Raw genomic sequence first — 26,199 nt, forward strand, 5'->3', positions numbered from 1 at the left:
TATCTTAATTTCAAAGAATAAAAGATGTTAAAAGCTTTTGAAATACTTTTAATAAATAAAATGAAATACATCTATTTTTATATAATAAAGTTTCAACTTTCAAAGATTCGTGGTTATATAGTCGACTTTTTCTACTCCAGAGTTTACCATCCATAAATTTATAAACCATAGATCATATGTGTTCAGAAGTAAAACTGCATCTGTATGGAACCTGTTGTAGACTTGATGTGTATGTGATTATTCCCTATAAAATTACAGCACAACAAACATTTCCATACTGCTTAAATTTTACTAGGTTCTTATTAGTAGAAATTATGTACTTTAATGTTAATTTATAGGGTGTCCAGAAACCATTCCCTTATGGAGATTGAGAAGACAACTCTAATTGGTAATATAGAAAGATTAATGTTCTTAAATCCTCTTTTGGATAAAAACCATAAGACCTATTTTACTTTATATCTTAACAGCTTCCCTTCTCTCTCAAATCTTTAAACATTTATTCCTTCAAATAGTTCAAATAGTTTACTCGAGTATATAAATGTTTTATATTTCACATTAGGCAATCCTTCAGTAAGGACTTTTACTTAATTTCTTTTTTAGGCAAATGGTTGGTTTTGGTATAATAAAACCCTTCATGAAGTTCCATAACCTACTTTTAATTTACCCCTGAATAAAGAAGACATGGTAAAAGCTCTCAAACATTACTATGGATCAGACAGCACTTGGAAGCATGGGTTCAGGGAGGTGCGGGAGTCTGTAGAGAAGCCGAGGACCTGCATTTCTTATTGATTGCCATGTCTGCTGATGCGGATGAGCTAGGGAATATAGCTAATTTTCCTATATCAGAGTAGACAGAAGCCATGTTGGAAATACATGAAAATTCTGACATCATTTTAGAATGATAAGAAAAATCAAATCTCAGAGCAACACATAGTCGATGATGTCTAAATCTTAGTAACTTCATTAATCACTGAAGAAAAGGAGTTTCGTTTACACAAACTCAGAACCTTAGTGCAAGTAACACATCTATAATCCAAAGTGTGCTGGGGGCTAACAATCTCCATTGGAAGATTTGAATGTTGGGAAAACATATTTTATATGAAATATAGTAATATAAAAATCATAATGTAATACCAGGACTAGGAGTTTTCTGTGTATCTGCAATGACTGCATGGGTCACTGGAGCATCATGAAACCATGCTTGCCGAGCTATGTAAAAGCAAATACTCTTCTGCCTGTGAGAGTCCAAGCACTAGACACAAACAACGAACAGATTGCTTATAAGTTGGTGACAACTCTACTTTGTGACTTTTGATGAAAATGTAATATTTCTACTTGTTAAATTTAGTTTCCTGTCCTCACACATATCTGAGGAAAGTTATACTGGAGATAAATGAAATCCTGGTCAGTCCATAAATTCAAATACCCAAGAGCTCAAGTGGAAGGAAGAGCTACCCTAGCGAATAATGGAGAACGCATATCCAACATTTAAAACATGGCTGTCTGCTTAAATGGTTACAATTTTCACATAAAATGGTGCAATAAGCACATCCAGTGAATTTGTCCCTAAAGTTATAAATCGTAAGATTGCATCGAGAACTTGTAACTTACATCATTGATCATTACACCGAGCACTTGTATTCTATCCGACTTTCTCTTTATGCTCACGTACTATATGTCAAACGGATAAAATATTAACAACAAATGATCCAGTTATTTAAGTGTTAACTGTGCAAAATTTTTATCGGACTCAATTGAGATTTCTAATTAGACCTTCCGTATTTCTAAATCTTGGCATTTTCACCATTTAGTGTCCCAGCATGGACACCGGGCACACTGAGGACGGCAATCAAGGTAACGAAGCAGGCTTCAGCCATGCCACCTTGGCAATCAGTCCTTTTCTTCCCAAAGTCTCAAAGTCACTTTCGCCCCCACCCCATGCTCCTTTGCTCACAGACCTCTTTTGCTTAAGATTTTTTAATCAACAAATGATTGTTAATCAACAAATGACTGTTAGTGTTTTCTACAACCCATATACTTACAATCAGGCGGCATCTTTTCCATAAATATTGAATAATATTCTTGTACAAGCTCAAAATTTTCTTGATTAATACTTTCTTGCAAAGAAACATCTCCGAACCTAAAAATAGACAAAGGATGAAGAGGGGAAGAGGAGGGGGAGAGGGAGGAGAGTCATGGGATATAAAAGCACCAAAAATTAATACAGCTTATCTTGTCCTTTTATACAGATGATGGGATATTTTCTTATCCACTGTACACCTCATTTATAAGGTCATGCCTTAGCACACAGAGGGAGCCCCTCCACCTCTCTCCATTTGAGATTCTATTCATGCTTGCACAAGGACCTAGAAGACCATGTCTGGAAGCTGGGCTGCCAGCTATGGAGTGTGTGCTATGGTCCTCTCCCTGGACTTTACTACTGAACACGCTCTGCACAGGCCTGCAGCTGTGTGCCAGAGCTCTCCTTGGCGGCCTTCGTCCTGTCCTTTTTTCTTAATACCATTGCATCTGTCTTCTCTCTCAATACGTCCCAGTTCCACACTTCAAAACTCTCTCTTCCGACCAAAGAATGTCATCCATGAAGCTTCCAGTATGTATCTCCATTCAAACCCATATGCATATTTATCTTGGTGTCAATTAAAGTCTCAGTGCTAATCCCTAACTGTGCCTTTGCACTGCCATGAATCATGATGTGAATATCTAATGTGCAGAATGTGTGATATGCAGCCTTCCGAGTGGTCATGACCTGCAGGTTGAGAAAACACTGCCCTACGAGAAGGCCCCCATGCTGGAGTCACATTCTTTCTTCACTCGTTTTGTCTCTTCAACCATCTTTGGTTATTTTATGACCCAGTTTCATGTGGTATTTGCTGATAGACTTCTGCTGGCTGGTGATCCTTTTCTTCTACAGCTTGACAAAGCAGGTAGCGCCTGGCAGAAGCGGGTTCTGCATCTATATTAAATACGGTGTCCAGAAAAAAACACAGGAGACTTTCTTTAGGGTTCTCTGACCTGGCCAGATAGTGTGAGCAGCTGGAGGATGATTGTGTTCTCACAAAACTCACGTGTGGAAGCCATTACCTCCAGTGTGTCTGTGTTTGTTGGTGTGGGCTCTGAGGATCTGCCCAAGGTTAAAGAAGATGAGGGTGAGTTCTGACCATGTGGGATTAATATTCTTATAAAAGGTGCTACCGAAAACCTCCTCTACCTTCCCCCTACATTTGTGTGAAGAGGAGGTCGTGTGAGCACATAGGAAGAGAGCCATGTACCAGTGGCTTGGAACTGGCTCTCACATTTCTCACATGCCTTTGAACTGTGAGGAATGATGTTTAGTTTTTCAAATCTACCTGGTCTTCAATCTTCATTCTTGTCTAAGATTTTTGATGCAGTTAGCATTTATCTATGTAAGGATGGTCACATACAATACATGGTTGGGGATAAATACTAAATAGAACGTTACAGGATTTATGCAGTATCTCACATGCCTGGAGAAGACCAGAATTCTAAATCAGAATAATAAGGGTGAAAGCGCAGAGGGGAAGGCGCTCTGCCTGAATCAATGCCGTGTTGGTGTCAATGTGCTAAGCCAACTGACTTGCCTGCTGCCCCCAGGCTTTCCCCTTATTCTGCAATTTTGTCTCTTTTTTTCAAATCCTGTCACTTATACAGTTTCCAGGTAATTAAAACTTACAATTTTAATTTATGAGAGAGATAAAGGAAAATGAATGCTTTCAAAATGAAGTGACCCCTAGCACGGTTAGAATGACACGGACAATAAAAACTAGTGTAGGCTAGAGGCTCACTGGTCCTTGCAAATTCCTCCCGGCTCTCTAGAAGTCCCTAAACACGAGAGTCAGAGGCTGCTCTCTAGGTCACACTCATAGGCTGCGTACATATTTTGCTACTGGTATAAATATATTTCTCAAGGTTTTGACACATTTAAATCTAAATTAGGGGCATGACTCTTTCATATACAGTTTCCTTCATCATGAGAAGCAACTTGGAAGTATATTAATTGAAAGGAAAATACCACACATCATATGTCTAAATCTATAAGCAGAAATATGCTATTTCTCAGGATGTAACAAAATCAGAAAAAGAAACGCTGAACTCCATCTTTCTCGTGAAGCCTACCTCTCGGCCAGAGTCTGCTGCTCATTGATTCCAACGTTAAACAGAACAGGATACACATGAAGCAACTGGCCTTCTTTAATTTGCAGAGGGAGCGACTCAAACACTGTCGCTGGAAGCTTGACCTCCACCACGTAGTGTTCGCTGAAGACCGCCAAGCGTGGAAGGCAGAAATGGTTTAGATTAAGACATGAATGAGTTGGTTCGTGTTTATAACTCACCCATGTTGCATCGCGTGTTGGTCGTGTGTGTGACTAAGTCACATTTTAGCACAGCAGTGCATCACGCCATTTTCCCCATTCATTCATGAGTACACAACTCATGCCTAATTTTTCTTGTGAATAGTCTCCTGGTGGATACTTAGGTGAAAGCTTATGGGGTGAGCAAATACTTTCTTTCCTCTTGGGGATTTATTTAAGGACCGTAGTATAAGTTTGTATTTGATTTTTTTAAAAAAACTGATTAGCTATTTCCTTTCTTTTTAATTAAAATGTAATTGCATCATTTCCTCCTCCCCTTGTTTCTTTCCCTCCTTCCAAGCCAAACACTGTCATTACATTACTCCTTTGAAAGTTAGTGGCCACATTTTCTTCACATTAATATATATACATATATATATATACATATATATTATATATGTACATAAGCATGCACATGCATATGGGAAGTACGTAAACACAGCCTGCTGAGACCATTCAGTGTTGTTCATCTGTGTGTGATCTTAGGGATGACCACTGGTGTTGGAGAACCAATTAGGGTGCTCTATTTCCTTCCTACCAGTCACGTATGAAACTCCAAGCATTTCTTTGTTGTAGTGTAGCAACATTTGCTATTATCAGAAGTCTTAAAGGTGATAGTTTCCACGTGAGTACCTTCTATGAATGGGCAGTTTCCACCCCTCCCCCATTGACTAGGGATACTGAGAATGATTTCATATGCTTCTCTTTTTAAAAAAAATTTAATTTTATTTCTTTTCTTATTCACTTTAGGTCCCACTCACTACAACCCTTCCCCCTCCTCCCTCTTTTTCTCCTTTAAGCTGTAGAGTCACCCCCCAACCCCCAGGTATCCCCTGACTCTGCCACTTCAAGTCTATGCAGGTCTAGGCCCTTCCTCTCCCACAGAGGCAGACAAAGCAGCCCAGGTAGAAGAATATACCCCACATGCAGGCAACAGCTTTTGGGATAGCTCCCACACCAGTGGTTCAGGACCCATGTGAAGACCAAGCTGTACATCCACTACTTATGAGCAGGGAGGTCTAGGTCCCCCCGTGTATGTTCCTTAGTTGGTGATTTAGACTCTGACAGCCTCGAGGTTCCAGGTTGGTTGAGTCTGTTGGTCTTACTGTGGCGTTCCTATCGTCTTCGGGGACTACAGGCCTTCCTCGTATGTTTCTTATCATTTATCTCTATTCAGATTTTTTGTCACATTTTAAAGTATATTTTTAATTATTATTTAGATGTGAAATGCCTAAGTATATTTTTGGAACAAGGACTTTAAAAATTACAATCTGTATGTGTTTTCTCTCAGTTTGTGGCTTGTCTTTTCACATTCTTTGTGATTTCTTTTAAAGGTGAGTGTGTGTGTGTGTGTGTGTCTGTCAAATTCATAGAATTTACCCAGAAGCAGCCTTTTGTCTTTATGGAGTCTTTCACTCCTTGGACAAGTTCTGATCATAAACAGAGCTTGAAGAACGTCCTCAAGAAGAACGCCCTTCTCTTTGCCCGCACAAATAGCCTGCTAAACTTCCCCATGAATTTTGGGGGAAAGTATCAACTTACTACATTTCATCATAAACTTCAGAGTAGTGTATGAGCTGTGTTATTTTCCAGTGGTATTTGTGAACAATCTTTACTCATTTTTCCTCCTATGAATAGCAAAGGATGCATTAATATCTGGATGAGACATTTACTTTCATGGAGGCTGTGTTTTCTTTCCTTACGTTCCAGAGTTATCTTTCAACTATGCATGAAAAACTGGCTGTTTTGTATGCACCTTAACACATGATTCTAAAGAATTATTTTATGTTTCTTTTGTCTTTTCTCCATTTCTTCCAACACATGTTTACACTGTGACCTAAGACTATTTCAAAATTCAAGTAACTTCATATAGTACTTAAATACTTTAACATCAAATTGATTAAAATCTGGATGACTTCTGATTCAAACATTTCATATGGTATACTTCTCCTGTTAGAAGTCTCTTTTATATACCATCTTTTTTTATTATTTCTAGTATTTTGATCTTAGAAGCCATTTATTTAAAGCCCTTCTCGGAAATGTCGCAGTCTGAAAGTGAATTGTCAAAAATGATTAAGAAAAATGGTGGAATATGCACCCGACATAAGAATATATCCTTCACAACATGTTGCTGCATTTAAGTGAATTTAATTTCAAGTCATCTCAAGAATTATGAAGCTATTAGCTGGCCAATTCCCGCAAAAGTAAAAACACCCAGAGCTTTGGACTAGAACAGTAATGAAGAGAAGTAGTCCTCAGAGGCGGCGGCTGCTGCTTCAGACTTTCTACATCTCCCATGCACCCTCATGTTTAACCTCAAGACCATTGGAAACGCTCACGAGACTTCTGGGAGATTTTTAAGACCTCTTGGTATTTTTTGACCTCTTCAAAAGAAGGAAACAAAACAAACAAACAAACAATAATCCCCAAACCTGACTTATTCAAGGAAACTTGCCCAGAAAACACTGTGTAAGCAAGAAAGTCTGGGCTCTGGACATGGGCACCACTCACCGCCTTCCTGTGAGAACAGGGAGGACATCATTGGATGTGGCTTCCGTTATTTTGAAAGCGACCTTCCTTAAGTCTGAAATGCCGACAGCCATGTCCTCCAGCATTCCGATTTCGTCACCTGCACGGGGAGAAAGGGACCTTGTTGCAAACAGACTATTAAAATATAATGTTGGCTGCCGCTGTGCCTCCCTGCTGGGATTGTCCCTAGCATCCAGTGAATGAGATTATGAAGGCAGTGACTCCATTCAGCGTACCTTCCCATTCAGCTCAGGGCTTTCATCAGTGGAATAAGAACAGTTTCAATGGACTCCAGAAGTCAATGTTCCCTTTGAGGGAAGAAGACTGTCCAGCTTTGTTGAGAGCCTAGAGAGAGACGTCTGAGCCTTTTATGAAGCGACATTTTTTCATTGACAGGGCTGTTAATTTGATTTTTTTTTAGAAGAAAAAAAGCTGTAATGATCATTTAATCAATTGATCAATTACCTCAAGCTAATTTTGTCTTCAAACTCTGAAAAATATAGCCTGGAGATATAATGAATATTCTAGACTAGCACCATGCAAAGGAAACAGAATGTGAGCTACATAAATATATGCAGGTTTTCTGCCCCTCGTTTTTGAAAATCAGAGCAAAGTGGAACAAAGCCGCATTGGTTTTAATAACGTAGTGCACATAATTCTAACATGTACAAATTACAGATTCAAATGTAAAGTGATATTTATTTCTTAATTGCGAATACAAAACAGTGTCTCTGTTGGTCTTTGAAATCTGATGTTCACATCTAGAACACATTAATTTGGGCCAAGTGCCTTTGAAGGCCTCCATAAGCACGCGGGGCTCCCGTATTGAACAGCGTAGTTCTAGACAGGAGGCCGTTGTGTGTTTCAAATGCAATGAAACAAATGTTGTCAGTGAGCCTCTTTATTAAATCAGAAAATACAGATCACTGCTCATGAAGCCACTCTTAAATAATCCACAACTCAATTTTCAAAATATAATATGAACCGCAAAGAAATCCCAAGGGTGAATGAATGTAAAACCTGGAAGCTGCCTTTTGTTCTGTTATGCTTGGCACAGAAAGCTTCACTTTTTACTTTTGATGCTATTTAAAAAAACAACAGAAGTATCATCACTATCCATCGCAATAAGATCGTAGCACAAGCTCACGCAATACTTACTGTAAGTGCTTAGCAGCCCTTCGTACTGCACTATCAAGCCCACTGTGTGAAGCTGCTGGAGGAAGCCAGGGTCGTGCAAACTTGTGTGTAGTTTGATGATAAAACCACAAACCAATCCAGCAAGCTAAGAAAAGAAACCATCCGAGAAATTTTACTGGGGTCAGCAAACTTATCACTTCAGTTTTTAAATATCTGCAGACTTTTGAGACACCACAGATTTAATTAAGATTCCTCAAGCATATATAGCAGAGGTGCTAGAAATTGGTACATTATTTATTAAAATAAATTGATGGTCTTTGATCTCGGGTGGCATTGTCTAAGGGCTTGGGGAGACGGAATTGGAAAGAAGCTGGATCAATGGGTTTCAGAATCAAAGCAGAACGTCTCTGAATTGTATGCCTACCATCTATAACCGTGGCACCATTAAACATTCTTAAGATTTTTCGAATTATGCTATTATTTTGTTCTCGCACATCTGACTAGACTCAGTAAAACGACATTATTAATAAGCAAACTTAAGTGGGAGTTCAGTCTGGTTCATTCATCTGCTACTGGATCACTAATGGCATAATGTACTGGCAGTGGGGCAATTTGGTTAAAATATCCCCTTCTCACAGACCGCTTACAAAGTGAAGAATTGCTCTCCCTTCCCTTCATGCTTCATGTACTTGACCTCTAAAAGTGAGTTGTGGGGTGGAGAAAGGGGATACAGAAATACAGCAGACTCTGCACTGGTTTGTATGACTGGTTTTAGAGTCAGGATTAGGGTTGAGTATGGCCAAAACAGGTGATTCTGCAAACCCTTATGAGCAAGTCTTGCTGGAAACTTCTTTTATAAATAAGGAAAGAGACCAATGTGAAACCTGAAATTTGTGGAAGCTGAATAAATAAGGAGCAAACACCCCCTTCACTGAGGTCTTGGCCATCACCTGCAGTGCAAGGTGACAGTCCCTTCCTTTTCACCCATAGGCTGTCCCAGGGAAGGGCCATTATATCTTCCTCACAGACTCTATCCACTGTTCAAGCAAAATATGCATTTCACATTGAGCTGTATCTTTTCCACAAAGAAATACCAATGGCTCAGAAGTTGTTCTTGATCTCTTCAGCCTATTTCCTTATATAAACAAAACAGGGTACCAGAATTTCCAAAAAGGATCTTGAAAAATAAAACCAAGCAAAGAGCTTTACCCCCATCAAGGACAGAGCGTTACCAGTTCAGCACTGTTCTGTACACACAGCAAGGGGCACCCACCGCCTGACTGAAGACGATGTCTCTCCTCAGAGTCAGCATCAAACACTGGGGCAGACTGTAGGCGAGTTCCTGAAGCAGCACAAATGTCAGGGATTGCTTCGCTCGGTTCACCACTTCTGCCATGCACTCCTTCAAGGTAAGGATGAGTGGGTGCAGCTGTTCATACCAGTCCTCTGTGACAGCGCATGCGGATCAAGGACAGCGGGAAAGATGGGAAAGAGTCTGTGAGTGTAGAACCAACATTTTCCATGAACGTGTACACCTATCAATGAATCATGAAGATTGGGGCTGAAAATCTCCAAGTCCAGTGATTTCCCTAATTCGGGTCTACAGCCAGTCTTCTGTTGCATCCCTGTACCTAGATATATGTCATATAAGGCCATAGGCTGCCTTTCTGTTTCACTCTTCTCGAGGGGAGCACTCTCTGTTAATGATGCACCGTTTCTTCCTATGCCGGAGACAGATTTTTTTTGCTGGAGTTTTCCCAAAGATTTCATAGAAATGTGACCATCAAATCAGCTCTCATCTCATGGTGGTATCAATCTTCTCCTCTTCTCCTCATTCTGTCCGGGATACACTGTTATCCTTCAGTTCCATTCCTGGTCTCTCCCTAACTTACTTCCTCCTTTCTCCATCATACTCAGATCGAGTTCCTCCTCTGTAGTGTGGGTGGGAACTTTTCAGTCAGTCTGAATCCCATTTCATTCGAAACCGAATAAAGCAACAAAGGGCAAGCAAGCAAAACCAACACAAGTAGAACAAGTAAGTTCATGAAGCGTCCTCCAGGACCCGACCTCTGCACACGTGTCTAGTACCACCTTAAGAAAATCATTTTCTGGGTGGAGAGATGGCTCACAGGTTAAGAGCAGTAGCTGCTCTTCCAGAGGTCCTGAGCTCAATTCCCAGCAACCACATGGTGGCTCACAACCATCTAGAGTGTGATCTGGTGCCCTCTTCTGGCCTGCAGACATACATGCAGGCAGAAAATTGTATACATAATAAATAAATGAAAGAAAGACAGACAGAGGAAGGAAGGAAGGAAGGAAGGAAGGAAGGAAGGAAGGAAGGAAGGAAGGACAGAAGGAAAGAAAGAAGGAAGGAAAGAAAATTGTGGCTGGAGAGATGACTCAGTGGTTAAGAACACTGACTGCTCTTCCTGAGGTCTTGAGTTCAGTTCCCAGCAACCACTTGGTGGCTCACAACCTTCTGTAATGGGATCCAATGTCCCCTTCTAGTGGGTCTGAAGACAGCGGCAGTGTATTCATATACATAAAATAAATAAATCATTTTTAAAAAATTGTTTGCAATGTTGTGTTCTAAGTGTATTAAATTATCCCCCAGGATGCTCTACCTCCTTACTGTAGAAGCTTTGAAGATAGTCTCCCTCTAGAAGTTTTCTTTTCTCTACTTACTTTCTGATGGTTTAATCTTCTCTGGAGACTTGGTCCGAGACCTCTGTCCCAGAGGAAGCTGCCTCCCTGCTTGTTTTTGTTTCTTTCCTAAAGCTTGGGTGCTGTTGTGCCTCTTTGTGCCACGTCATTCTGATGCTGCTGTGTGTGAATTTGGCTAAAGAAGAAGCTCAGCAAGGGAGAGGAAAGTATTTATTTAATCACCAAGTCTCCAGAAACTAGGACAGGGCTAGCTTTTAGCGGACACCAAAATTGCCAAAGAATGCATCCATTTGTGCCATTATGTTTTTGCATAATGCAGGCATATAAGGAAAAGTCAAACTTTTGACATTATTAGAGTTCCACATGGTATATTTAAAGAATGGTGTGTGTGTGTGTGTGTGTGTGTGTGCGTGTGTGCGTGTGTGCGTGTGTGTGTGTGTGTGTGTGTGTGTGTGTGTGTGTGTATATCTACATGTGTACACATAGGTATACAGGTATGTGCCTCTGTTCCTGCATTTTCTTCCATTGCTATTTTATATTTTGAGATAGTCTCAGACTGAACCTGAAACTCTCCCATTGGCTAAAGTCTCTGGCCAATGAGCTCCAGGCTCTGTCCTTTCTCTCTGCTTTCCTTTGTTGAAAATATGGGTATACTTCACTGTGCTTGGCCTTTTTCTTGGATGCTGATTGACTGGATTTTGTTTCATACACTTTACTTAATAAAGAAGGAATGACGAGATTGGATCCAAACTCACGTCTTCAGCTTTGCACATTGCTTACGTTACTCAGTGAGCCATCTCTCTAATACCAAAGTAATCTTTTTTCTTAATCAATCCATTCGTTTACATCGCAAATGATATTCCACTTCCCGGTTATTCCTCCATAAGATCCCCCATCCCACACCCGCCCTCTCCCCTTCCCCCTTTGTTTCTATGAGGATGCTCCCCCAGCCACCCACATAGCATCCCCTTATCTTGGGGCATCATACCTCCTCACTACCAAGGACCTCTCCTCCCACTGATATCAGACAAAGCTATCCTTGGTATATATGTATCTGGAGCCATGGATCCCTCCTACACACTCCTTGGTTGGTGGTCCAGTCACAAAGTAATCTTTTTAAAAGTCAAAATGTCTGCATCGGGTCATCTGCATATTTATTCTAGCTTTCATTTTATTTTATTTTACTTTTTTTTTTATCAGACTACTAAGTGTGTGAGTGAGTGGGCCTCTCATTCTTGGGCCTTCTCTTGGGCCTCTTTTATTCTTGTTGGTTTTCCTTGGCCAACTTCAATGTGATGGGTTTTGTTGTTTTATTATATTTACTCTGCTGTGGTTTGTTATTATAATTTAGAAGCCTGTTCTTTTCTAATGAAAGATAGAATGGGTGGGTGCTGATGGGTGGGCAGGTAAGAAGAACCTGGGAGGAGTAGAGGGGGGGAAACTGTAATCAGGAAATGACTATGAGAAAAATGTCTGTTTTCAATAATATGAAAAAATAAAAACCAATTAGGGTACCTACATGTCTAGATTTGTAAAATGGACCAACTACATAATTGTGAATCTGGCACATAATATATGAACAAATTTCAATTTACTTGGAGAAAAAAGACTTGAGAAATATATACAAATTTTGGGTTTTGTGACATTCTATTAAAATCTAAATGAATTAATAGTGGATTGACAAATACAACATGAATAATGGAAGATAAAAAAGTAATTATCAAGTAGGGTTGTGATAACATCAGATTCTCAGAACAACAAGGTCAATAATCAGTTAAGACCTTGAAAAAACAATAAAAAATGAAAAACAAAAAAATAATCACGTGAGGACTGTACTATTTACAATTTTTTGATGTTGTGATATAATAAGCTAAATTGTCCAGTCCAAATGGTTGAAAGGATAATGAGTGACCTCCAGCACGCACAAAAAATGCTACAATATAAAACAAAGCATTATGTTTGATCTTTCCAAAATATACTGTAGACTTAACTGTTAGTATTGGGGGGGGGGAAAGAAAACACTAGAAAAGGAGAAATTCACAGAAGGCTCATTACAGCTGGTTTCATTTGACCAAGAGTCTGCTTGTGCTTCAGGGTAAAATATGAACAGTGGTTCAACTGAAGTCATTAATTCCCACAGAACCAATTACATAGAAAAGTGGGAAAGATGACTTTTTTTTTAATAAATAGCATTTCAGGCACCAACAAGCAATGCTCTATGTTACTACATATCTTCTATACTTACATGTTGCATGCCCCATCCTCTCTCATTTTGTACCTATTACCTTCAATATGAAAAACTAGTTGTGTGTGTTTGTGTGTGTGTGTGTGTGTGTGTGTGTGTGTGTGTGTGTGTGTGTGTGTCTGTGTGTGTGTTGATATCACCCACCCTTACCTATGAAAACACTAGGAAAAGAACATTCTGATAACTTCACTTAGAGTTCACTGTTGACAGCTAATTGCAAACCTGTCCTGTGATTGGTTGTGTACGTCTGAGACTGCACTGTGTAATTATCAGGCGGAAAATACAGCTTCTGGGCAGTAGATGGAGCTGCTTTATCAGGCTGAAGTTGAACTACTTTGTCACTTAATTCAAGGATGAATAAACATTTTTCCTCGCTATCTGCATAGTTCTCAAAGACCGTGTATCTATTGCCTAAACACCTGGACTCGCACTCTCCCGTGTCACAGGGGCAATAGCTTGCTCAGGGGTATGACACGTGCTTTCCACTCTGAAAACAAAAAGCTATCGTAAGTGTATAGGTTTTCGTCCTTGAATGAGATTGTCCATTCAAACGAAACGCAGATGTTTGCTTTTTTAAAAGATTTTTGAAAGTAGAAACTTCGCTGGACACTTAGAAACTTCAGAACGGGAGACCGAGGGAGAGAGGAAAGAGGAGGAGAGTAGAACAGAGGTGGAAAGAAACGAGAGAAAGAGACCATTTCTAGTTTTACTAGAATAGGGAGAGAAATACACTGGTACTCTAAACCGAAGAGGAAAAGGAGGTGCTTCTCTAGTTAGAAGCATTCCAGCATCTCCATTTAATAACCTACATTCTGTATATAAAACAGTGATTATATAACTTAGGATTATAATTTAAGAAAAATGAGAATATAGAAAACAGTTGTAATTGAAGAGTTGGAAGCGTTGGAGCATGGTAAGATGTCTTGAAGAAGACAGCGTGCTTTCTGTGGAGATACCAAGCGAGGAAGAAGGCAACAGACGTGTATCTTTTAGAAAGAGAAACTATCAACTCTACCAGTAGAGAAAGGAACTGTCCCAGCCAATGACTACAGGTTTCTTTCCCAAGTTAATGTCCAGCCCACTCTGTAAATCCCAAGTTCTGACATGAATGCGATAGGCTACGGGGGGCCAAAGAGAGGTAGAGTTCAGGTCATAAATGGTCTTTCTGCTACAGTGAACATTTCATGTCATTCTTACCAGGAGCAAAATATGCTTCAAGTTTCTTGTCAAAACTAATGGTTGTTTGGGGGGGGGGAGCTCACTCTTCCTATTTCTGACATATTCTTCCTAGTCCACCATTTGCACAGTGACAGTTGTGCTTCCCATAAAACCAACTCTCCTTACAGTGTGGGCAAAGTAAAAATCCGTGCATGCATTCACATGTACTTTCCTGAGTTTAGTGTTTTTTTTTCCACTTTACACACATGTAGAACCATGTGTGCACATGGGAAAACACATTGGTAAGATGCCTCAAGGAGGCAGGGCAGTCGTGCTTACATCATGGTTTGCCACCCCATCAGTATCTCCCAGTTCAGCACCTTGGCAGTCCCTGACTTGTAGTTCTCTTGGGCTTCCTTCAGTAGCAGAGGAAAATATGAAGAGAATGTTTTAGTATCTCCATAAAAACTTGCTGAGACTCCTTAACCCTGAGACCAACAAGCAGAATTTTTCCTCAGGAAAACATAAAATGCATGTGGCTTAGCCGAGCTTTTCCTGAGCTCTGTGATGGAACCTGGAAGCCATCCAGGCAGCTCTCTGCTTCCCATCCTTTTACAGCCTTCTCTAATGTATTCAAGTGAAACTAGCTAAAGGATTCAAAGGATGACTGCTGGGTGCCCTCCCTCCCCTCCACACACCATCTATTTCCTGGACAGGATGTCCGTGTCCTCAGAGCTCAATGGCTCTTATGTTACTCGGGAGGAAAATAAAAGGGCCATGTAGCAACCCACTGTAACACGGCGCAACGCTGTCCTGCCAATTTCTTCTCAGGTATTTGATTTTCCTCTCCTCATTTAAAATAATTAACTTCACAAAAGCATGTAAACATTCTTATTTTTGTTATCCCAGCTTTTCAGATATGGTAGGGGGAAGGAAAGCTAAAAGGTCGAATAACCACTATATGCTCTGCTAATATCTGAGAGAAGATGTCTCTGCTCTGTTCCTCATGAATTTCTATGAAGGAGAAGATCTGAGGTAACTCCAAAGGAGGCTGACAAAATGCCTAATGGTTTGAGGTGAACACAGACCAATCCTTATCCAACATGTGTTTCATATTATATACAAATCTCACTCAATATAAAAACTGAAACATCTTCAGGGTCAGGGGATGAGGACAGAAGACAGGCACAGGGACCTACACTCTTAGAATGTTCCTTGACTTTCAAAGCCCACATGCTAAACCAGCAAAGATACAGCTCTTTCTGAGCCCCACTGTGTGAACATGTGTTGAGAATTCAACTCTCTGTGTTCACCTGTGAACAGTATTCTAGTCATCAATATGAGTGTGGGAGGATAAATTACTGGGGAGTATTCCTCGGCACAGTTTACAATGAATTTCTTTGTATAAGTAAATACATGTGACCAACGTTATGCATAGACACTGGCTCTCTTGAGGCCTCTAATCTAGACATATCCTAGGGGTAGAACACAGAAAGTATGTTAAGTCCAGACAGCAAGAGGCAAGAGAGAAAAGGGAACATGTGCTGGGGTTATGACTGCTTCAAAGTTATGTCTGCAGGCTGAGAATATTCTCTTCCTGCTCTTGCCTTTACGATTCATTCCCTAACTGTGGTCCAGGAACTGAACACTCAATTTGCATTTATCTTACCATAACAAGTACTGAATTGGCTTTCTGACATTACCTGCTGTATTAGTCAAAATGCAATGGCCTTGAAAAGAGCAAAGGTCTATCTATGTTGCTTAAAAGCTTTGAAGTATCTAGTTGGGGCTGATTAAATCCATTATTCTGTGGCAGGTTTCCTTGTGACAGTGACAGAGCATGAGTGAAGCACACTGCTCATTTCACAGCTGGAATGCTGAAGAGCGAAATGGGGAGGGTGGTTCTCCAAACACCCTTGGGACCACAACCCTAATGACCTAAACACTTCTCATGGGGTGTGACCTCCTGAAGGTTCCATCAGCATCCAGGAGTGGTGCACAAAGGAGCAAGTCTTTAGCGCATAGCAGAGATTCAGATCCAAACCATAGCACCGCTCCTTCGCTTCAACACAGTCATCTTGAGAGATGTTAAGTTCACTAAATCACAACGGTCATGTCTTATAGCTTTATTTTGATGAGTGTAATGATATTTGTACCGCACCGCTCCTACTCTGAGATGACTCAGATAACCAGAGAAGTTGGAATTTGATGCAATAAATGCTGCTCATTATACTGATCTAGAAATATCATTACTGTACTGCATGGTGAGGGCATCTACACGCCAGGACTCATTCCTGGAGTTCAGAAAAACATCCACAGAATGAGATCTCTCCTGTACGTGAGTTTCAGGGATTAAAACCTGACTGTCTGACTTGCGTGGGATTCACTGTACCCACTGAGCTATCTATCCATACATGTGCTTGTTGATGTTGAAACTCAATGTAGTTGAATTGATGTGCCTGAGGTTATTAAGAAAATACGTGGGGCCTCTCCAAAGGTTCTTGAAGGAAGATTGTCCTCTAGAGGGAGCTACACCAAAACAGACAGGTATCGGAACAGTCTAAGAGGAAAAGGACAAAGCCTAACCAAATGAGTAGGCTTCTCTCTGCTTCCTGGCTGCCATTACATGGGCCACTCAGTTTCAGCATGCCTGGGTCATCATCTTGGGCTGGAATTGATAAAACTATGATCCAAAATATTTTTCTTTCCCTTTCCCTTGTCTTACCAGGTATTTCTCTTCTAAAGAAACAAGAAAAGTAGCTAAGAGAGCAACAATAGTGAATCTTAGCCAATGGAGACCTTGTATGATGTCATCAGAGTAGGAGCAAAGAACACAGGAAGGTAGACGTGAGAAGAAGGCAAGATAGACCATCTTATAGACAACAGGAGCCAAAAGTTAAGGAAAAGTCTAGAAACAGTGACTATCAGGGCCATTGGAAACCGTGGGTGTGAGGGAGCCTGTGAACCATTTTCTTTCTCCTGTTCTTGCCACAAGGAAGTATTCAAGCAAAAGACAAAACAACATCTTAAAATATAAACACTCCAGTGTCCTCTGGGGTAAGTGACTGTTCTTGACAACTTTTTGATGAATTAGAAATGAGCATACTGTTCGGTCCAAGACAAATGAGCAGGAAAAGAACAGAGGCCACCTTCCCTAGCGTTGAGGGACCTTGTTTGTTTAAACTCTGACAGGCTGAGAGGAGTGTCATAAAACTTTCCATTCTTGCTCTTAGACAAATAGCAGATGAAATGCATGAGCTGGAACTCGAGCTAAACTTTGCACTTCACAGCAGCGAGTTGAAAGTCTTCAGTAAATTCTCCTGAGACAGTTTCTAGCAACTGCACCTGTTCGTCACCCGAGCTCCGCATCTGTCGCAGCCCTGAAGCTTTGAATCCAGGTTGCGCTGGACCAAGAAGAATTCACAGACTCACATGTCTCAGTGTTATTTTGCCTTGTAGCTATGAATAAACTTAAGGCTTGTGACTCTAGTCTACATGTAGGCTGAGTATTTGAAACAAGCCCCAGAGGTCATGAAACAGACAGAAATGACCCATGTGTTTACATTACATAGGTGCTATTTCAATAGCGGCATAGAAGGTGGGGAAGGCAGCACCAGTGGATGCTGTCTTGACTGGGTTAGAATCCTGTTACGCAGAGGAAGGAAATAGACATGTTTGCATATCTGCACCCTAAATCCAGTTGCATTTTTCTATATGCAATAGTTTTTGTTAGTTTTTCCTTAATTGGTGTTCTAAGCCAGAACACATATAGTGTATACCACTAGGTTTCCTTTATACATATAAAAATAGAACATTGGACACAGATTAAATTTCTTAATGTTAAACATATAATCAAGTAACCAAGAGCAATGTGAACATACATCAGTGGTCACATGTCAGAGGTTGTTGGTGCTGGGATAGTTTAAACATATAGCTCGTCCACACCAATTGTGTAGCATTCTTCCTCTGAGTATTGTGACTATGGAAGCCATGTCCATTAGCCTCTGTGAGACGGGAGTAAGCTCGATTCTCTGTGTTACTGTATCTCTACGCCTGCCAACATTCATCCCTTGTGTCCTTATTTTCCTCCTACTTGTGAAGATGTGAGCTCTCGAGTGTAGATCATCAACTCTATTCCGTATGCACTAGATCTTATTAATACTCACCTAGGAGCCTCATTCTGGCAAGGTTCCCTCCTTCCTCCTAAGCCTGCACGTTTTACTGATTTATTCCCACAAGCAAATGAGCCCAGAGCTCCTGTGTATCTCCTTCACTTTCAAGTGTAACAGTCAGTTAACCACTCTTCCTGCCACAGAGTAAGTCAGCTGCACTCCCCGCCACAGTTCTTACCGTGTTTCTCTTTACTGGTCACCCTCCCTAAATGAATATACAATTGTTTCCAGTTCCTTTCCTATGTCTCCTTCTTAGTCCTCTCCATTGTGCTGTTAATTCCTACCTACTAAAGCAAGACCACTCTACTCATTGTCACAAAGGACTTCATCACTGCTAAGTTCAAAGTCATTCCTCAATCCAATTTTGCTCAGTGCTTTTAACCCTTGGTTGCAGGAGGCAACAATCCTAATTCATCAATGATTGTCAAATAAAACATTGCGTTTCCTCTACTTCTTTCTTATCTAACAACACTGATGTGTCTTTAGGAATAATCTAGAGATGGATTCCTTATTCTCTTAACGTTCAACACATCGAAGATGTTCTTGACTAAATTTCCATCTGCTTGTCAGAACCTCAGCTTCTTGTACCTAATATCATAGCTGATATTTGCATGTCAAACTTAACGCCTTCTAGATGACTTCCTATGTACCTTTCCAAAAAGGTTTATTCCATCTAGAAGTTTCTATAACTCCTGCATGGATCATGTGTCCTTTTAAACATTTTTAAGTTATTTTTGATGTCAATGCTCATGTTTCCGTTCAAACTATTAGAAAACCTCCTTGGACTAACCCTCAAAGTAGGCACAGAATCTCAGGACCGTTTTGTCCCCTCTGTGCTCGGAACTGCATCTCATGTCCCACCTATATATTTGCTTTGGGTTTCTTCGCAGGTATATTAGGTTTGACTCTTGCCATTCACATTCTAATTGCAAGAGAAAAGTCTGTGTTCCTCTCTAGGCTGCTTTGAATTAGTGATTTCTAAGTCTCTTGGTTGCTCCCCAGTTTTCCTGGAGTAAAGGCAGAGTCTTTAGAGATGTGAGAGATGGTCCTTTTTGCATTTATCTCTTGAATTTCACTTCTTTCCCTTGCCTCTCCTTTCACTTTTTGTCTCCTTAGGCTTATTGTTCTCTGCATATGTCACACACCCTCTGCTTTCTGCATCCGGTAATCCTTCTCAGAGATAGCCATGCTTATTCCCTTTATCTCCTCTGTCTTTCCTCAAACATTAGCTTCTAAATGAAGCCTTTGTCAACTGATTATTTTACACTGCCAACCTTGGACCCACAGCATCCCTCCACAATGCTTTGACTTGCTCTGTATTCTCCAATACCTTTGTCCCTATCCACCCATCAGTGTACCGCATGAAGCTCCCCATCTCTCACATTATTTTTTAGTATCTCCTTTTTATGAAAACACAGACTTGAGGAGGAAGAGTGTTCTGTTTGCATTAGCCAGTGTTTTATCTTCTGTGTCTGAAATCGTGCCTGGCATAGAACAGTTATCCAAATAAAATATATGTCAGGTGACTTTAGAAACACGTGTATCTCTTTTTCCATTATACAACATCAGAACTGAAATTTTCCTTTCAATTTTGTTCTTAGATAACCACTATTTGACTGAAAAGAAAGTGAGACTCATAGAATTTCAATGATCTTCAAACACTACACTAACAAGTAAACAGCATATTGTACACTTGTTAAGTACCTTTTGAGCCCCACACGGCTATGCTATCTCATACTATATTGTATGATTTTATAATAAAATAATAAATTTCTAATAGGAATGGTTATAAAATGACCTTGTGTTCAAATGTTTTTGAAAGTCTATCATTATAGAGAACAAATATGGTCTAGTTAGGTTCTTAATACATCTATCAAGTGATTAAAATAATATATAGAAGTATTTCAACTCTTTAACAGTGAATTTTAAATCCCAATCCAATGATGTTTATGTCACAATGAGATTGTGCCCATTCAAGATGTAGAAATCCAAAGACTGCAATGCTATTTATGCTCCTTTAAGAAACCAAGCTTTGTCCTTGATTTCTGTAGTTTAAAAGCAAAGCAGATTTGTTATATATAATAAAGTCATGAAAATAATTAGCCACTGTGAAACACATTCTCAGGAGATCAGTACCTTTCCATATGTGTAAATGTGTGCACACATTGAAGACACAAACCGAGCATTTCTGGTGGGTGGCAGATGCAGAGACAACAATAGCATCTTTATTCTATAATATCAAGTGCTTATTATTTGTCAATAACTATAGTATATGTTATGGATTTAGTAATAAGCTACAACACTTGGCATATTTCTCACAAAGCTGAGTCTAGTGGCAGGGTGGCATTTAAAACAGCATGTGTAAGCAGTCAGAGACTTGGAAGTTTCAAAAGAATTGCCAACGAGCCAGTCTTACTCAGAGTGAGAGTGAACTTTCCTGGCTGTCACATGGTTTAGTCATTGATCCCTCAAAATGAAGTGTATTATATAAAATTTCTAATTTACTGGAGACACTTTAGGCAATGCTAACTTTTGAGCTGTCCATATCATATTGTGCAAATGACAGGCAGGAGGCCGAATGGCGGCCACTTCTGCAGAGATTCTCTGTCCTAGTTTGGTCTCGTTTCCCTTCCGACCCTGGATTTGTTCTTATTATCCTGCATGATGCCTTTGTACTTGCAAGCCCCACAGAAAGTACAGCTACATAATTGGCAAACCAAAAAAGAAAAAGAAAAAAAGAAAAAAAAAGAAAATCCTGGGGCTTTATTCAAAAGCTATAAACAGTTTTCTGTTTTCTTTCTCGGTGGTACTATTGCTGACCTGTCACATCGGTCACAGTTTTAAGTTATTTGTTCATGTCTCACTTCTTTGGGCATGGGAGTGTGTGAATGTCAAGCCTCAAAGACCCCAGCCTGAACATGACTCCACAGTAAACATAATTTCCCTTAGGCGAGTGGACATTTAAAGTCTTTCTGGATGGATACTGGTGGCCAGGCTGAAGAGACACTGCCAAAGGCATCCAAAGGAGAGGGCCCGACAGAACTCATGAATTGAGATCCACAGCTCCGGGCATTGGTTCTATTACCCCATTAAACTGCACTGCTGAAACGAATCCAATGACATCATCAGGAGTTTCACTAGAGGAACAGCACAGTAAGCTCAGAGCACTGAACTCTTCTTAGGGAAGGGTCAACTGCACTGGCTCCATGAAGCTCAGGGAAGGCACACAAAGGATGTGAAGGTTTGGCCTGTGGGAGGTGGATCGGCAGCATCTCTCAAGCACACGGTGAGTTCTTCGGGGTTCAGAGTACGTTAGCATGAAGAGTGAGAGAATGAGGAAGGGGAGCAAGTCAAAGCCCTGTGACTAGACACATGTGGGCTAAGAATCACGAGGCCTCATACATATACAGCCATCCAATTAGACAAGATGGATGAAGCAAAGAAGTGCAGTCCGACAGGAGCCGGATGTAGATCGCTCCTGAGAGACACAGCCAGAATACAGCAAATACAGAGGCGAATGCCAGCAGCAAACCACTGAACTGAGAACGGGACCCCCGTTGAAGGAATCAGAGAAAGAACTGGAAGAGCTTGAAGGGGCTCGAGACCCCATATGTACAACAATGCCAAGCAACCAGAGCTTCCAGGGACTAAGCCACTACCTAAAGACTATACATGGACTGATCCTGGACTCTGACCTCATAGGTAGCAATGAATAGCCTAGTAAGAGCACCAGTGGAAGGGGAAGCCCTGGGTCCTGCTAAGACTGAACCCCCAGTGAACGTGATTGTTGGGGGGAGGGTGGCAATGGGGGGAGGATGGGGAGGGGAACACCCATAAAGGAGAGGAGGGGGAGGGATTAGGGGGATGTTTGCCCGGAAACCGGGAAAGGGAATAACACTCGAAATGTAAATAAGAAATACTCAAGTTAATTAAAAAAAAAAAGAATATGCAATAAACAGAACAGATCTGTTCTTTCTAGAACAAAAAAAAAAAAAAAATCACGAGGCCTAGGGGTTTAGCTCAGTGGTAGAGCGCTTGCCTAGCAAGCACAAGGCTCTGGGTTCGGTCCCCAGCTCTGAAAAAAAAAAAAAAGAAAAGAAAAAAGAAAAAAGAAAAAAGAATCACGAGGCCTTTAAAATAAGGGAAGCCTTAGCAAATAAGTCACGCCAACCTGTGACTAAGACACACTGAAAACATCAAGGAAAAATACATCGGCAGGACGGTACATAGACACAGCTACTATCAAAGTGTATGCATTCCTTTTTCCAAGAGATATTCTAAGACTCCCAGAGTTTTTCTGACTTAATCACCCACATAGGAACCACTCTGTCCAGACTGGGATCAAATTCTGTGATTTTTAGATGAATGGTTTAACCCCACCTACGAATTGGGGACCAATACCAAATCTGCCCCCACAGACTCACTGTGAGGAAGGAGCAAAGGAAGGTGGCTTGCAAGTGTACTGTGCATACGTGTGAGCAGTCATGTGAACTGCGAATTTGATTCTTATCAGTCTCTCGACACCCGGGATTGACATCGTGAACCATGCTAGCTGGGCGTGCACACGGCTTTGCACGGCTGCATGAACGACCCCTGTAGGTAGTACAGGAATGTCAAACTCACAGTTTGGTACATTAGGGCAAACAATCCACTTTGTGTGGGACATCGCAACGCACCAGAGAGAGAAGTAAAAGCTGTGAATACAGAGCTTATGGAATGTACATTCCAAAGAGGGAGAATCTGCAAAAGGATTCAGTAGGCATCGTCCTTTTGGCCTTGTGTCTCGGGACCTGTACTCAGGTCCATTTTGTACTATTTTTATCAACGACTTCTATGAGACGAAGAGGAAAGTTTGCGAAATATGACTAAGCTAAGCCAGAGTGGGATAGTAGATATGATGGATGGAAAAACAAACACAACAAATATTTATTGGGATGCCCTCTCAACAGTGTTTCACACCGCAGACACGGGTGGACATCCATCTCTGTGGCAGCAGCAAGATAAGCCATCTTACTCTCCCAAAGCCACTCGTATTTCACAATATGTAGCCTAGAACGGTGCTTAAATGCTGCTTAAATCTTGAAAACACATGAAGAATAAGTCAGTCTAGTCAGGCTTATGCCTATCCCTATTATTGCTCGTAAAATGTGGCTGCCTAGGCAGCTGCTAGGACTTTAGGTGTCATTAATATCAGCAGTAACTAAGAGGAGAGAGCTGATTCCCTGTATCACTCCTGCCTTGCTAGAGGACAGTGTGCTGCTCTTGGGAAAGCCAAGACAAATGAGCGAAGGCTTTGAGAAAAGCCACTATTGAGAATCTCGAGGCTGTTCCTTTGAAAAATGCACCGAATGTGACAATTCAAGCAAGGCATGATGGTTGTTTTCAGATGTAATTTTGGCTTAATGTAAGGAAAGGAAAATAAAATCGTTCTGTTTATTGCCAAAGATTGCATCTGGGCCAGTGGGCAGACTTAATGCAAGCATATTTGGACCACTGTCTGCAATGGGAGGCACTAGAAGACAAAACGGTGTTTCCTGGAACCACAGCTGCGTGTTGCAGCCTAGGCTGGAATTGGCAGAGACACTGTAGGTAAGCCTCTTAACATAATTCAGGAGGTTTAATTACATAATCGTTGAGTTCACATCAAAATCCAAGAGTTTAATATTCACTGATTTAATCTTTGTAGCCTCAATTTATTCTGAAATTGAAGGCATGTGGTACTACGCAGAGAGCAGATGTCCATAATTGTGTTTCCGTGTTCTGAAAATAAAGGGGCAATCTGTGGTTACTGGTTCAGTAGACACTCACACATAGAGATATACACACATGCAAATGGACACACACATCCACACATTCACTCATCCCCATAAATGCAGACGCTGTGAAAATATATTTAATTATTTAAATCTAAACAGTAGAGAGGGCTTGACTTCTACTAGAACTATTTGTATTCATGCTGAAGGAAATGTATAAAGCAAGTCAGGGATGTGTCTTAAAGCCTCTGCTTTGAAGTAAATACTCTAGAAAAAGGTAAAAACCCACACTGCAAACGTAAAATTTTACTGTATTAATACACTGTAAAAAGAAAAAAGTGGGTACAAATGGAAGAGGAACTCAGGGAAAGGACGAGACCATCAGAGTTGTAAGGACACACGAACAATACATACAAATTAAGGCAAAAATGGGAACGGTGAGAGAGGCTATGACACAAAATCCAGCAGGAGTCTGATTTACATGGTGACACTTACCACATTCCAGGAACAATCAACACTTGTTGTGTAACTGTAGCCAAGTAGCACTTCAAAAAATGTTTGCAGAATTAAATTCTTAGAGAAACAAACAGAAGTAATACAGCATGATGAAATTAATCACTTACAGGATCAATGAGATGGGTCGAGGGGTAAAAGTCCTGATGCCAAGCCTAATGGCCTGACATGACTTCCAGGACCCAGTTGGTGGACAGAGAGACCCAACATTCCGTGGATTTTCTTCTGACCTATGCGTGCCAGGGTATGTCTCCACGGAGAACAAATGAATCAATAAATGAGAAAATATTGTCTTAAGAACCACTAACAATGAGTTTGAATAGATGTCAGACAGTATTTGGCATGTCGTGTATACAATAAATATTAGCTAATGAAAGTCGCTTAGTTCATTGTAAGAAATAGAGATGTCAGTTTCTTCTATAGCTAGTGGATGCGGATAAACACTAGAGTATTGAGGAGATTGATTTCATTATTAAACAAAATAATGTGAAGATAGTCTTGATTAATACACTTTATATCATTAAGCTTCCCATCCAGGCAAAAGTATAAATTTAGGAAAAAACAAACATGGCATGAAATTAGCAAGACAGAGGTGTGCTCTTGAGAGTGTCTGCATAGACATAATCAATTCAGGACCTATGTTTATGGAAAATGTTTCCATAAAGCAGATGTGAGATCTAAGTGCTGCTTCCAATGGAAGGAACAAGATTCCTTGGAGACCATCTGAACTGCTGTGGCAAGGAGCTAAAAACACTCTCGGTTGCTGAATACACAATGATTTGAACTCAAAATAAATGGTAATGATATTGGATTATAAAGCAAAAATAAGGAGCACGTATGAATCCACAGTAATAAAAATGATTAGTTGAACAAATAATGCCTTAGAGGAAGGGAAATATCATAAAATGTTCCCACTCTTAGCAGTCTAACTTAAATGAGACTATCCACAAAGTTGAAGAATTAAATATTCAATGATGCTTGTGTGTTAATTATAGCATTAATATAATAAATGAATATCAAAAAGAGCAGTTTCTATTTTGCTAAATTTGTTGACAATCATTAAACACTCATTTCCATGAAACATTTATGAGAGAATACTGATGTGCGAGACATAAATCATACATTTTATTTATGATGGGCATTCCAGTTTATTTGAAATACACTTGCGAGTGTGTGGCTATATCTGCTTAAAAACAGAAGAATATTCTAAATATTTATATCTAGTTGAAATAAAATCACCAGGCATATGCAATCCCATTTGCCCCTTTTAAACAAACTCAATAATGTATTGCCTTTGCTCACACGATTATTAGGGATAAATTAGGGAAATGTAGGCACATGTCTAAACTTTCCTCATCAGTAATAATTTGTACTATATCGTGGACCAAATGCATATCTACTTGATTATTTTATCAGTTCAAACTCCTTCTATACCATATTGATTGTGTGACAAGTCAGCAGAGAAATTGTAATATCTACCCTCTATTAAACAGGCAGGCTCTAAATTGACGAAAGATAAAGGTATCTTAATTAATCAACTGACTTAGTTAATTAAAGTCATTCTACCTAAGCAGTTATCACCTGAAATTTATTGAAGTATTATTAAACACGGAATTACTTGCAAGATACATATTTCT

General features: G+C 40.2%; 1 protein-coding gene across 13 annotated transcripts in view; it reads right to left on the reverse strand.

Moving 5' to 3' along the window:
* The window catches only part of Inpp4b (inositol polyphosphate-4-phosphatase type II B), a 743,006-nt gene that overhangs the window by 69,718 nt on the left and 647,089 nt on the right, over nucleotides 1-26,199 (reverse strand). For all 13 annotated transcript variants that reach the window (XM_087593773.1, XM_087593768.1, XM_087593769.1 and 10 more), the window contains 5 exon segments: nucleotides 9,331-9,503; nucleotides 8,079-8,202; nucleotides 6,903-7,020; nucleotides 4,156-4,296; nucleotides 2,043-2,140 (listed from right to left, as the gene is read on the reverse strand). In XM_087593773.1, the coding sequence (XP_087449899.1) occupies nucleotides 2,043-2,140; nucleotides 4,156-4,296; nucleotides 6,903-7,020; nucleotides 8,079-8,202; nucleotides 9,331-9,503 (654 nt within the window).

Source organism: Rattus norvegicus, chromosome 19, assembly GCF_021556685.1.
Source record: "Rattus norvegicus strain SHRSP/BbbUtx chromosome 19, alternate assembly SHRSP_T2T, whole genome shotgun sequence".
Classification (NCBI taxonomy): domain Eukaryota; kingdom Metazoa; phylum Chordata; class Mammalia; order Rodentia; family Muridae; genus Rattus; species Rattus norvegicus.